This window comes from Molossus molossus, unplaced genomic scaffold (genome assembly GCF_014108415.1).
Source record: "Molossus molossus isolate mMolMol1 unplaced genomic scaffold, mMolMol1.p scaffold_m16_p_1, whole genome shotgun sequence".
Taxonomy (NCBI): Eukaryota; Metazoa; Chordata; class Mammalia; order Chiroptera; family Molossidae; genus Molossus; species Molossus molossus.
This window is the reverse complement of record NW_023425344.1, coordinates 105,433,008-105,446,517: the sequence shown is the minus strand read 5'-3', so window position 1 is coordinate 105,446,517 and position 13,510 is coordinate 105,433,008. Positions and strand designations below refer to the sequence as shown.

The 13,510-nt window shown below is 40.5% G+C and overlaps 1 protein-coding gene across 1 annotated transcript in view; it reads left to right on the top strand.

Annotated features, from left to right (window-relative positions):
- The first annotated feature begins 5,302 nt into the window (after window positions 1-5,302).
- ARMC3 (armadillo repeat containing 3) overlaps window positions 5,303-13,510 on the top strand; it is a 31,890-nt gene continuing 23,682 nt past the window's right edge. The window contains 4 exon segments of the mRNA XM_036270134.1: window positions 5,303-5,578; window positions 9,211-9,347; window positions 10,126-10,294; window positions 12,977-13,083. Of these exon segments, the coding sequence (XP_036126027.1) occupies window positions 5,303-5,578; window positions 9,211-9,347; window positions 10,126-10,294; window positions 12,977-13,083 (689 nt within the window).

Here is a 13,510-nt window from a genome sequence, read left to right as displayed (position 1 = left end):
GCTATATTCCACTGTGTACTAGAATCTTTGGTTTTTTAAACAGCTAGGTTTTTATGTGCTTCCCTTTAGTGCCTCCATAAAGAGCAAATAATAGAGCAGAAAGTGGGTTATAAATGAGCCAAAGCCAAATATGACCTTGTACAGGAGAAAGACAGAGACAAAACCCAAGCAGAAAGGCTGTGAGCAGAGGCACACCCGAGGAAAATTTCTGTATCTCCATGACCCCATTTATTTATAAATAAGAGAAATTAAAGTAATTCAGCATGACCCTATTACTTACTTAAATGTCCCCAAAGTTCCGTGATCAACACAAGAGACAAGCCTTTGAGGACTCATTGGTATGTGTTCACCTGACATCTGGCTTCTGTCAGGTGTGTTCCTTCTTTACTCTCCAAGATGTTTTAAAAACTGAACATTGTCAAAGGAGAGACTATTAAGTGACAAAGGACTTATCCATTTTAACTAAGGTATATAATAAAGATTAAAAACTATAAAGTATTTGGTTTAAAAAACTGATTGCATTAAGTACCTGAAAAATAAGTCAAAGGAAAAATAATTTTTGGAAAGGTTTATGTATATATTAATTAATTAGAATATATTTATTGTTTAAAATTTTTGCTGGAATTTTTTTAATTCTGTGTTTCAACTGTAAGTTGAATGTGATAGGTTTCTGATAAACAAGTATATTAGAACCCCCAAATTTTCCCTTATTTATAAAATCGAAAGACTACCATGTCAATTAATAGTAGGAGAGCAAATTAAAAGTGAAATTATCTTGAATGTGTTTATTTTACCCCTTAAAAAAGGAAATTAAATGCTGGCCCTCCATTAATCATACTGGGCCTTACTCCCAATATTTTTATATCGATAAATTTGGGTTAAATGTCACCTAAGCAAATTTTAGTTTTAAGGGATGCCTTCCCAGAGATACCACAAAGGGTTAAATATACACTATGTATGGGAGAAATGGAACTAGGCACTGACTTTGCCTTGGTACCAGTATGGTGTGTTCTCTGGATGGATTTATATAAACCAGGGGTGGGAGGTGCCTTCAAGGTTAGCACCAATCCTGACCTTTTACTCTCCAGAGCTGCCACCTCTTGTCATTTCTGTCCTCAATCTCTGCTGTTCATGCTCCATCAGAGCTGGTTTGTGCCACAGCCATAGCTGCTTCCACCTAGAGCTACCAGTCTCCTTACTGAGAATTTGTTTTCTGGACAATTGTAATAACTTCTGTTCTTGAAGTTGTCAATTCTCCTTTACAATCAGAAAATTGAAGTGACAGTGCCAAATTAATTCAGTTCATCAGAATATAGGGTGATGGGCTAAATCATATAGCCCTTGTTTGTTTGTTCTTTCAATTTTGTTTATTATAGGATCTTAAATGAAAAAATGTGTCAAATATAAACTAAAAAGTGGTGTTGATATAATTGGAGTCTCAAGTATGCTTTTATTATCTTCATCAGCTCTATTCTCATGATGATATAAATGGATTTTTAACACACAATTTTGGGTATTTTTTAAAAATCAGGATGCTCTATATTTCTTTTTGCTTGGAACATCTTTTACTTGAAGCCATTTCAAACATTATAACACATAATTAAATCATCTTCCACTCATTATAATGATCTCTTTTTTATTTTTACTATTTTATGAGCTTTTTAAGGATGTATGAAGCAAGGACTATAGAAAGTATAGCGTTCTTAAAAGATTTAGCCTTTCTAATTGTGAGAAAATGTTAATGTATTAATGAATAACTGTAGTCTTTTTATACTAGAATCAGAAATTTAACAGCTGAATGTGCCTACATTACTGAAATTATTTATGTCAATGTCATGACTTTGATTTTTGGTATTTAATTTGTAAAAGCAATATTCACATGCAAAATGCTTTGCTGCCTTCAAATGTGTTAACCTCTGTCTATAATTAACAACCTAATGTGAAAGAGGGAAAGATGAGCTAAAAATTTTTAACTTAATCAACAGTTCCCATGTTCACTCATTCCTCCTGTTTAAAGCTTTGCTTTCCTACTGGTTAGGAATATTTTAACAAACAGTCTTTGAATGGAATTGCCTGATCATATAACTATCACTGATTTAAAAAATGAATAGCTATAGAAGGGTTTCTAAGAAGTAGTCATACATTTTTCTTTTTAAAATTTTATTTTTAATTTACCTTTATTGTTGAAAGTGTTACAGATGGTCCCCATTCCCCCTCCAACCCTAATCATTGACCTTCCTCCTCTCCACTCCCCTCCTGCCTTCCCCAAACTATTGTCTGTGTCCACTGGTTATAGATATATGCATGTAAAATTTTTTGGTTTAGCACTGGCTGGTTTGGCTCAGTGGTTAGAGCATTGGCACGTGGTCACGGGCATGTAATTTGGTTGCGGATTGACCCTGGCCCTGGTCAGGGTCGTGTGGAGGGGGCAACTAGTCGATGTGTCTCTCTCACATTGTTGTCTCTCTCCCTTTCTCTTCCTCCCTCCTAGTTATCTGAAGATAAATAGAAGAATCTCCTCGGTGAAGATTAAAAATAAAAAAATTCTTTGGTTTATCTCTTCCCATCCCTTCGCCCCCTCCCCTTCCCTCTGAGGTTCGTCAGTCTAATAACCAATTTGTGCTTCTTAATTCCTTCACCTTTTTTCCCATTCCCCCAACACCCCTCCAATCTGGCAACCTACAAAAAGTTCTCTGTATCTATGAGTCGGTTTTTGTTCTTCATTTGGTTTGTAGATTCAATTGTTGGTAAGTATTTATTGCCATTTTATTCATATTTTTTTATCTTATTCAAGAAGACCCTTTAACATTTTATATCATACTGGTTTGGTGGTCATCAACTCCTTTAGTTTCTTCTTGTCTAGGAAGCTCTTTATATGACCATTGATTCTAAATAATAATTTTGCAGGATAGAGTAATCTTGGTTGTAGGTCTTGGCTTTTCATCACTTTGAATATTTCTCACAACTCCCTTCTGGCCTGCAAAGTTTCTTTTGAGAAATCAGTTGACAGTCTTATGGGAGCTCCCTTTTAGGTAACTAACTGTTTTTCTCCTGCCGCTTTTAAGATCCTCTCTTTGTACTTAACCTTTGGCCTTTTTACGATGGTGTATCTTAGAGTGGGTCTCTGTGGGTTCATCTTGTTTGGGACTCTCTGTGCTTCCTGGTTTTATATATCTGTTTCCTTCACCAAGTTAGCGAAATTTTCTGTCATTATTTTTTCAAATAGGTTTTCAATTTCTTGTGTTCTCTCTTCTCCTTCCAGTGCCCTCATAATGTGAATGTTGGTACGCTTGTAGTTGTTCCAGAAGCTCCTTACAGTATCCCCAGTTTTAAAAATTCTTTCTTTGTTTTGCTGTTCTTATTGGGTGTTTTTTACTTCCTTATATTCCAAATTGATGGTTTGCTTCTTGGCTTTTTTACAATATTGATTATCTGTAAATTATTCTGCATTTCAGTTAGTACATTATTTATTTCTGACTGTGCATCCTTCATTTCTGATTGGCCCTTCTTTATTCTCTTGAGGTCCTCACTAAGTTCCTTGAGCATCCTTATATCCTGTGTTTTGAACTCTGCATTTGTTAGATTACTTAACTCCATTTTGTTTAGTCCTTTTCGTGGAGTTTTTTTTTCTTTCATTTGGGACATGTTCCTTTTTTTGTCTCCTCATTTTGGCTGTCTCCCTGTGTTTGTTTCTATGTGTTAGGTAGAGTTGCTACATCTCCTAGGCTTGGTAGGGTGGCCTATTGTAGTAGGTGCCCTGTAGGGTCCAGTGGCACAGCCTCCCTAATCACCCCAACTGTGTACTTGAGGTGTACCCCCTGTGTAGTTGTACACCGTTCTGTTGTTATTGAGTCTTGCTGTTGGCACATCAGTGGGAGGGATTTACTCAGGCTGATCAGCTGCAAAGACTGGCTGTGCCCACTGACTATCGACTACTGACCATGTTGGAGTGTCAGCTGTGTAGAGGCCCACCACATAGAGCAAGAATTACTTCAGCAGGGCTCTGGTGCTCACTAAGTCCACTCCTTAAGTGTGTCACTTGTGGAGTTGGTAGTGTGGAGGTGCTTTGATGTGGTATAAAGCTGTCCACTGGGTGTGCTGGCTCTTGGGCCTTCCAAGGGGTGCAGGCCAAGGTCAGCCACTGCCTGTGTGCTACCTAGGACCACCAGGTATAAGCTATAAAGCGATCTGCAGATGGCTGTTGCTTGTGCTGGGTTAGAGCTGCCCAGGTTAGGCCAAGCTGTGAACCAAGGCTGGCTGCAGCTAGAGCCAGGCCTGGGGCCACTTAGTGACAGGTATGGGGCTTGCTAAGGCCAAGTGCTGCCTGTTTGAGAGATTTTAGGAAAATATGATGCATGAACCCAGACATGTCATTTTAAGGTAAAGCCATTGGAAACAGCTTGGGTGGGCAAAAGTTGGGTGGGGCAGGGGCTCAGGAGGTCACCTAGGCAGGGCAAACCATGTGAACCAGGTTGTTGGAATCCCAGGGGGAAGTGCTCACAAATGAAACCATAGCCTCCACCATCAAGTCTGTCGGGAGAAAGCTGCCTCTCCAGCTCTCGCCTGGATGCCAAACGACTCAGTCTTCCCTGTATGTCTCTGATGCCTTTCAAGCTGCCTCCCCCATGCTGGAGCCCAGAGAGAGTCAGTTCAAGTAAATCCATGTGTGGGCCATTTAAGAGAAGCTGCCTGGGATTCTAGAAGCTCAGCTTCCTTCATCCTCAATTCCTGCTGGTTTTTACAGCCAAAAGTTATGGGGACTTCTCTTCCGGGAACTGGAACCCTGAGCCCTTAAGGGGCTTGATGTGGGATGGGGACCCTTCACTCTGCAGGGAGGACCTTCACAGCTGAAGTATCCCTCCTGATTTTTATCCACCACACGTGAGTGTGGGACTAGCCCTTCTGCCTCCACCCCTTTTACCAGCTTGATGTAGCTTCTTTCATTTCCTAGTTGTAGGACTTCCATTCAGCTTGATTTCAGGTGGTTCTGAATGATGGCTGTTCCGTAGTTTAGTTGTAATTTTGATGTGATTGTGGGAGGAGGTAAGTACCATGTTTACCTATACTTCCATCTTGACCCGAAGTCCAGTCATATTTTTCTATAACCAATAGCTGTAGATGTAGAAAAAGCATTATTTAAATTCATTCATACCTAACATTTCCCCAGATTTCATTTAAATTACTAGAACCTCAATTCTGTACTCATCTTATTGTAAACTAATTTATTTCTAGAATTATATTTATATACTCACTTGTTTTATAAACTCATTTATACACTCCAAAGATAATTTCTTGAACTTGGATGAATGACACTCACCTTCATTCCAGTGCTGCTGCTGAAGCTGATGGTATTGATCCATTAATAAATACCCTGTCCAGTAAACGAGATGGAGCCATTGCCAATGCCGCCACCGTACTGACAAACATGGCCATGCAGGAGGCACTGCGTGTGAGCATCCAGAGCCATGGCATCATGCACGCCCTCATCAACCCGCTGCATTCTGCGAACGTGGTCGTGCAGAGCAAAGCTGCTCTCACCGTTGCTGCCACTGCATGTGATGCTGAGGCCCGGACGGAGGTGAGAGTTTTCAGGACATTTGCTCCCATTTTTTCTGGTCAGTACTTATGGGTGAAATAATTTGAAACATTTTTAATTGTTTGAAGTGATCCATCATTTAAGTCTTTCAAAATTGATGCAAATGCTTTGGAAAATAAACAGGCATTATCTAGCAAAGAAGATGATCACACCTTGTAAATAAGCAACTCTGTTTCTAAGTGTGTATTCCTAGAACAATCTCTTACCTCTATGCTCCAGGAAGCATTGTTTATAATATCTAAATAACTGGAAACAGATCAGTTGTCCAACTGCTTAGAGAATTGATAAATAAATTGTGGTATATTCATAAAATGGGATTTCAAATAAGTAAAAATGAATACCTTTTGCTATAGACATTAGCAGAGGTGAGTCTCAACAAGCTTAATGCTGAGCAAAAGTCAGTTGTGAAGAATGAATCTTATAATTATATTTATTTACCATTCAGAAATATGCAAAGCTAAGAAATAGGGCTTACATACACACACATAAATACATACATAAATACATATAAGTTAAGACTATAAAGAAAAGTGAGAAAATGATTAACCCCAAATTCAAACACGTGGTTTCCTCTTGGGGGAGTAAGGGTTTGGATGTGATTCAGAGGAGGGTCCAGGGGTTTGAGGTTATTGAAATGTGCTGTTTCTTAGGATGGTGGTAGACAAACGGGTGTGCCTTTTACTGTGATTCTTGAAATTATAAATATGGGTTACACATACTCTTTTCTCATATTGCAAAATTTTAAAACATGGAATTACATTTTCTACAAGTCTGAAACATAAAAGTGTGTTTGGTCCTTGTGGTTGGTCCTATTAAATCTTCACAAAGACTTATTTTAATCCTACAAAACTCTCTTTATTTCTTGCTTTGTCATATTCATTTTTCACTGTGGCCCTCATTCATACAGCCTAGCATCTTGTTCCCTTCTCCTCAATGTAAAGAACAATAGCTAGCATTTATTGAGCACTTACTATATGCCAAGCACTGTACTAGGCACTTTACATTTATTTAAGCCATAATAGGCATCTGTAATTTCCATTTACATATGAGGACAGTGAGGGTTAAAGAAACACTGTGCTGTAAGCTGAGGTGGTAAGTGTTAGATGAAGTTTGGACCTATGCTCTCACACTGTGCTATCTGCTAAGAAAGACACCAATTCCATCCTCTTCTGTCACTTACATTTTTGTTCCATCCCCCTTCTTTCTGCCCATTAACTCAGTTCATTTGTATTCCTCCATTAAAGTAGTAAGATAGTCACCAACTGTTAATATACCAACTACTATGTGCCAGACACTATGCTTGGTATGGGGAGCACAGTGGTAAACAAAAGTGTCTTGGTCATATCTCTCTGCAGCTTTCAGAGTAGTCCATCTGTTTCCTGGAATATTGCAGATGACTCTTTCAGGCTCTCCCTACCCCTGCCACCTCCTACTCCCCAAATTGTCTCCAGACTGATGTTCCAAATATGTGAGCCTCCTCACATCATTGCAAGTCCCTGGTGGTATGTATTGCCCTGTGGTAAGAGGTGAGCTGCTGAGAGTGATATGCAAAGGCCATCAATGATCTGCACCTGCTTACCAAAGCCTGAAGTCACTTTCCGAGTAGAGCTCTAAACTCCAGAAATGCCACACTATTCATAATGCTGTTAGTGGACCCTGTTCTCTGATTTATACCTTCTTGTTTCATCTGCTTGGGAAGCTAGTCTCCCTTTTGGTAAACTCTGGGTAAACTTTTGTTTTCGCCTTCAAAACCCAGCTCAGCAATCCTCTTTTATGAGTTCTTCCTGCAGTGCTCAAACTTGGTGCATTCTCCTCTGTGCTCCCGTTACACCAGCTGCTGCCCTGGTCCTCTGTTTTACATTACATGGTTCTTGTATAAAGGACTATCATAAGCTCCACTAGGGAAGGGAATTGAGGATTTTCTTCCCTGTGTCCATGTCATAAATACACTCTTGGCACATAGTGTATGCTGAATGAACAGTTGTTAAATGAATGAGTAAATGAATGAATGAATGAATGAATAAATAACTATATCTTTGCCAAAGGAAAGTAATCTAACATGGAGTTAGATTAGTATCTTTTTTCTTTTTTTTTTTTATCGTCACCCAAGGACATTTTTTCTTTTTTGTTCAGATAGAATGAGAGAGAGAGAGAGAGAGACACATCGACGTGGGAGGGACACATCGAATGGTTGCCACTCATACAACCCAACCAGGGCTGGGGAGAAACTGCAACCAAGGTACGTGCCCTTAGCGGGAACCGAGCCTGGGTCTCTCTGGACCGCAGGTCTACTCTCTAATCGCTGAGCCAAACCGGCCAGGGCTAGATTACTATCTTGTTTTATACTCAGAAATAAAAATGTTCCGAAATTAGGCCTGCTAAGCATAAGATGCTTCAGGAAAATTTTGTAAGCTGCCCAAGTTACATATGCTTATGTATAGTCTCTGCTGGAGTACCTCTGTTTGAGAAGACTGAAAATGGATCCTATCCCACCAGAACTCTTGCCTGCAGATACTATGCATACAGACCGGCAGAGTATTCTTTCTGTGCTCTCGGCTCAGATAATAGAATACTGCATTTCAGACAGTGAGATGAGAGCTTTGTCAGACCATTTTTTTTTTCCTGATTGCAATAATTTCATACGTATTTTATTTTAACAATGCAATGTAGTTCTGCCTAGTTCTCTTATTATTTTTCTTCTCTTTTTTACTTTTTGGAGAAATGAAGAAGGACACTGTGTAAGGGTAACAAAAATAGGTCTCTCCCTAGGGAATTGCCTCCGTGTTGCTTTGGCCACAGTGCCAGCTTGGCACAGTGTCGAGGGACACGGGTAGCAGTTGCCTGCAACAGTTCCTCCTGCCCAGCCTTGGGGACCATATTAGTTCCCTATTCCTGCCATAACAAATCACTGTGACTTAGTACCTTAAAGCAATACAAATCCACTGCCGTACATTTTGGGAGGTCAGAAGTCTGAAAATGGGCTAAAATCAAGGTGTTGGCAGAGTTGTTTTTCTTCTAGAGACTTTAGGGGAAGACTCATTTTCTGGCCCTTTCTAGCTTTTACCAGCACCTGCATTCCTGGGGTGTGTGACCCCCTCCTCCATTACCCCAACTTCTGCTTCCACACACCTCCTTTCTCTGCTCCTGGCACCCTCGTCTCCCTCTTTTAAAGACCCTTAAGATTACATTGGGCCCACCCCATAATCCAGGACAATCCCCCCATCTCAGTTCCTTAGCTTAATCACATATGCAAAATCCTTTCCAGGAACAGGGACATCTCTGTCTACCTCAGGGCCAAATGGACACTCGGTGTTGAGGAACCGAGCGAGTGAACACAGGGCATCCCACTAGTAGGCAGTGAGGAGATGGCTCTCCCCAGCCACACCTTGTGCAGGATCACCACGCCTCCTCTTCACTTCCAACAGAAAACTGGGCGTCGGTCTATAAGGGTTTGTGATTGTTTCCCCCTGCATTTAATAATTTAACATGGACACATCTTAAAATGTTTTTACATAGTTACCACCCTTAAACAATCAAATAATGAGATACTTTGGCAAAGCATAATGCTAATATTCTGGACTCCTAGTGCATAAAATGTTGGTTTCTACTTTCAGTTAATGAATTCGGGGGGACTGGAGCCCCTCGTAGAGCTCCTGCGCTCCAAGAACGACGAAGTGAGGAGGCACGCCAGCTGGGCCGTGATGGTCTGTGCTGGCGAGGAGCTGATGGCCACCGAACTATGCAGGCTTGGGTGAGTGAGTTGTCTGGTTTCCAGCTCCTGGAAAGAGCAGAAGATGAAGAAGCTCACTTTGCAGGCCAGAGGAAGTCCAAGCAGAGTCTGCCCTCCCCCCGTCACGTCTGTGGGCCTCACCTCTGAAGGGACTGCCTGGTGGAAGCAAGGTCCTTCCCTCGACGTCCCCACACTTATAAAATCAACATTTCTCCTTCTACTTTTTCATCTTGAAAAATGCTTCTCTTTCATTTTCCTCAACTAATGTAACACAATCCCATTTGTCCCTCAACTTTCTAAAATAAAGCGGGTGAGCCCTGGCAACCGTCTCCATGCTGCTCCCTCCCGACCAGGTCTTCCCACCAGGACTCAGTATTCAGCCTCGCCGGCCAAACTGCCTCCCTCGCAGCAGGGATGAGTTCGTGGCCTTTAGCGTATCAGCAAACAGGGTTTCCTGATTTCACAGACAGGTTTGCCCTGTTTCTAAACATGTTTATTTTTTGCATATATCACCTGCTGAGCTGCAAAAGTTGGAGTTGAATACTAATTTTACTTTAAATGAAGAACCTGTTCTTCTGAAAGTGTCCTTTCTAACTCTTTGAATATGAGTTATTACAGGCATATATGTTCTCAGAAAGGATTGCTTTGTCTTCATAACTCTGTCAGTATTACTTTATCTAAAAGGGTGGGATGGCCTGAACCTTTCCAGCTCACTCAGGAGCTTAGCGAGGCAGATGAGTGAGAACTTAATGTTGGGTTGCTTATATAAGCAAATACTGCCTTTTGCTTTTATTGACAGGGCTTTAGATATCCTTGAAGAAATTAATCTATCAGTAAGTCGAAAAAATAAATTCAGTGAGACAGCTTATAACAAATTGATCAACAACCACCTGCCTCTGAAATACAGCCGGACTGGCTACTTGTCATCAAGTAACATCATTAGCGATGGCTTCTACGATTATGGCCGGGTAAGTGGGAGCACTAATTTGTATTTTAGTATGTATGATAATAATTTCTCCTTAACCATGATGTCATTACATTGCAATTTTATAACCACTCAACACCATTTATACTTTTTACAGACAGAAATATGGGAATCAGAATTTCATCTTTAACTTTGGCAATCAGATTTTGCATTTGTATATACTTTTAATTAGAATCTGATTACTTTTACTTAAATCAGCTTGCTATGCTAGTTCAAGTGCCAGAGAAGATAGGAAAGAAGCAGCATTTTCAGTCTGGGGTTCTGTTACTTCCTGGGCTCAGTGCTAGTGATAAGGACAGAAGTAAAAGGTTTTCATTTTATTATAATCTAATTGAAGTTAATCAAATTGTAATGCTGGGTTTTAAAATGTAATGTACAAGAGTATTGTTTTACTTAACTGCATTTCTGATTATGATTTTTAAAACAATATATAGCGTAATTCAGTGTTAATGTTGAGAGAAACAGGAAGCTGAAAATTAGAATCCTGAGGAGTTTTTGACATTGCTGCTTATGGCAGCATCTTCTAGTTCTGGAAACCAAAAGTAAAAGCAACAAGAAGAATGGGGAAAATTATAAAAACCCACAAATTCAATTTTAGGCAAAACTAGGAAACAGGTATCATCTGCAGACTTCAAAAAAATTTGAGTCACTAAGAGTCCCTGAGATCAGGCAGAAGCAGTTCAAAAGGAAGAAGGAAAAGGGAAGGAAAAAAAAACCACAAGAGAGCTAGTAGTGGCAGATCTCAGAAAATACCATAAAATACATACTTTCTGAGGTGGTGGGAGAACTCGGAAGCACAAATGCGAAGCTCTGTGTCCCAGGCGGGGCAGGAGCTGGGCTGAGCAAGGATGGCGGCAGAAGCCCTCTGGGACCAGTCAGGGTCAGAGGAGACAGGCCATCACGAGAATCACGTGGCTAAAGTCCTATTTGCAGGAAACACTCCATCATGGTAACAGAATTAGAGATAGTTTGAAATGAGAAATAGCCTAAAACTTTACTCTAGCTCTTCCTTCTGTTTCCCCCGGCCACCGTCACCACCTAACACAGGCACAAACCCCCATAACATGTTCAAAACACTGAGAAGTCACTGCTCTGAGAAGGTCCCTCTTATCCACGGTTAATTTTTTTAAGTTGGTACAACATTAGTACACAGACGCTTTAAGAAAAATGAGGGAAAGAGCAGAAATCCCAACAAAGAACACATCAGAAAAATGTTGTCATGGATCAGAAAATGGTGGCAAAATATATTTGTTCATGAGTTTTAAAAAATGTTAAGGAGATAATATCTTTTATACTAATTCATTCATTCAGTAAATATTAAGTTTCTAGTATTGCAGGCTTTGAATACATCAGTGAACCAAAGAAAGACACAAGGATCTCTACTCCCATGGCACCGGTGGGAAGAGGCAGACAATATACAATAGACATCACAACAAAATTAATTGCAGCACATGATTAAAATAAGAGCTATGGGGGGAGGGGTAAGTAGAGCAAAGGTAGCATAAGGAAGCCCTGTAGTGCTGGGGAATAGTGGGGTTGACGGTTGTCATTTTCAAAGTTGTGATCAGGGAGGCATCACAAAGAGGTAATAACCTGAGCAAAAACTTGAAGAAGGTTGTTGCCTTAGCCATGGGGATATCTTGGGGAAGAGCTTACTGGGCAGAGGAAACTAGTGCAGAAGCCATAGGGTGTAAACACTCTCGGCATATTTAAGAAACAGCAAAGTCAGTTTAGCTAGAGCTGAGGGAACCAAGGGAATGAATAATGGAGAGTAAATCAGAGAGGTAAAGAGAGGCCAGGTCATGTAAGTCTTGTAGACCGTCAGAAGGATTTGAATACTCTGAATGAAGTGGAAAACCGTAGCAGTGTCTGGGCAGAAGAAGGACATGATCTGTCTTATTTAAAATGGAGCATAAAAAGTATCTTGGATGAGAGAGGAATCTAACTATTGTATGGTTGGAAGAAGACCTCAGAAGACGATCTTCTCTAACCTTCTTCAGCAGGCTGATGAAATTGCTGGTGTAGAGCTTTGTCTAGCCTATTTTCAGAGAGCCTCACAACTTTCTTTGCAATCTGTTTAGTAACTAGTTCCTCTTTCAGACAATAGGTTCTCCCTTATGTATATAGATGGATTAGTAAATCAAATACTTTCAGGAACAAAACTGATAATTATTGTATGAAACAGCTGAGAATAAAGTAGTAGAGATTGTGAGGAACTGCAGAGACATCTCCTGCCCAAGGGCAAGATGTCCACAACTCCAGTCCTAAGTGTGTGTGTGTGTGTGTGTGTGTGTGTGTGTGTGTGTGTGTGAAATCAGACACCGCGAACAGTTGGGAACATATTGTATCAGCGTTCATATTAAAAAATACAGCCCTGGACGGTTTGGCTCAGCAGTTAGAGCGTCGGCCTGCGGTCCCCAAAGATCCTGCTTCGGTTCCCGCTAAGGGCACGTACCTCAGTTGCAGTTTGTCCCCGGGCCAGGTTGGGTTGTGTGGGTGGCAACTACTCGATGTGTCCCTTTCACGTCGATGTTTCTCTCTCTCTCTCTCCCCCTCCCACTCTGTCTGAACAAAATATCAAAAAAAAAAAAAAAAATGTCCTCGAGTGAGGATAAAAAATACAGCCCATGCCAATATTACTTTTCAATCTTTAAATTATCCACAGATAAACCCTGGCACCAAACTTTGTCCTTTGAAGGATCTCTGCTTACAAGACCCAAATGATCTACGTACTATTCTCTTGATTAACAGTAAATCTAGTAAATCTGATGTGTAAGTCTTTGAGGGAATAAAGGATCTAGGGAAGCACATACTTTTTTTGCTTGTCCATCATCATATGAATATGTAAAGATTCCCAGTATGATATCTTTCCTTTCCCTTGTATGTTAAGTACCACCATGGAAATAAACACTGATCCATAAACTCATAGCCTGACATAATCAAGTCCATGGGACTCCACCATAGTTTTTCCTTTGACTCCATGTTACCAGTCAGTTCCATTTGCATTTTAGCAGTCAGGGCTGCTTACTTTTCTGGTAACATGAAGAAAGCATAAGTAGAGATCGAAAAATGGCGGCGGAGTGAACGGAGCTACACAGACCGTCTCCCAGAACCAAACTGCAATTACAACTATAACACAGACAAATCGACGGGAAAAAGCAACAGAAAAGCAGCTTGCGAGGACCATATAACGAGGGAC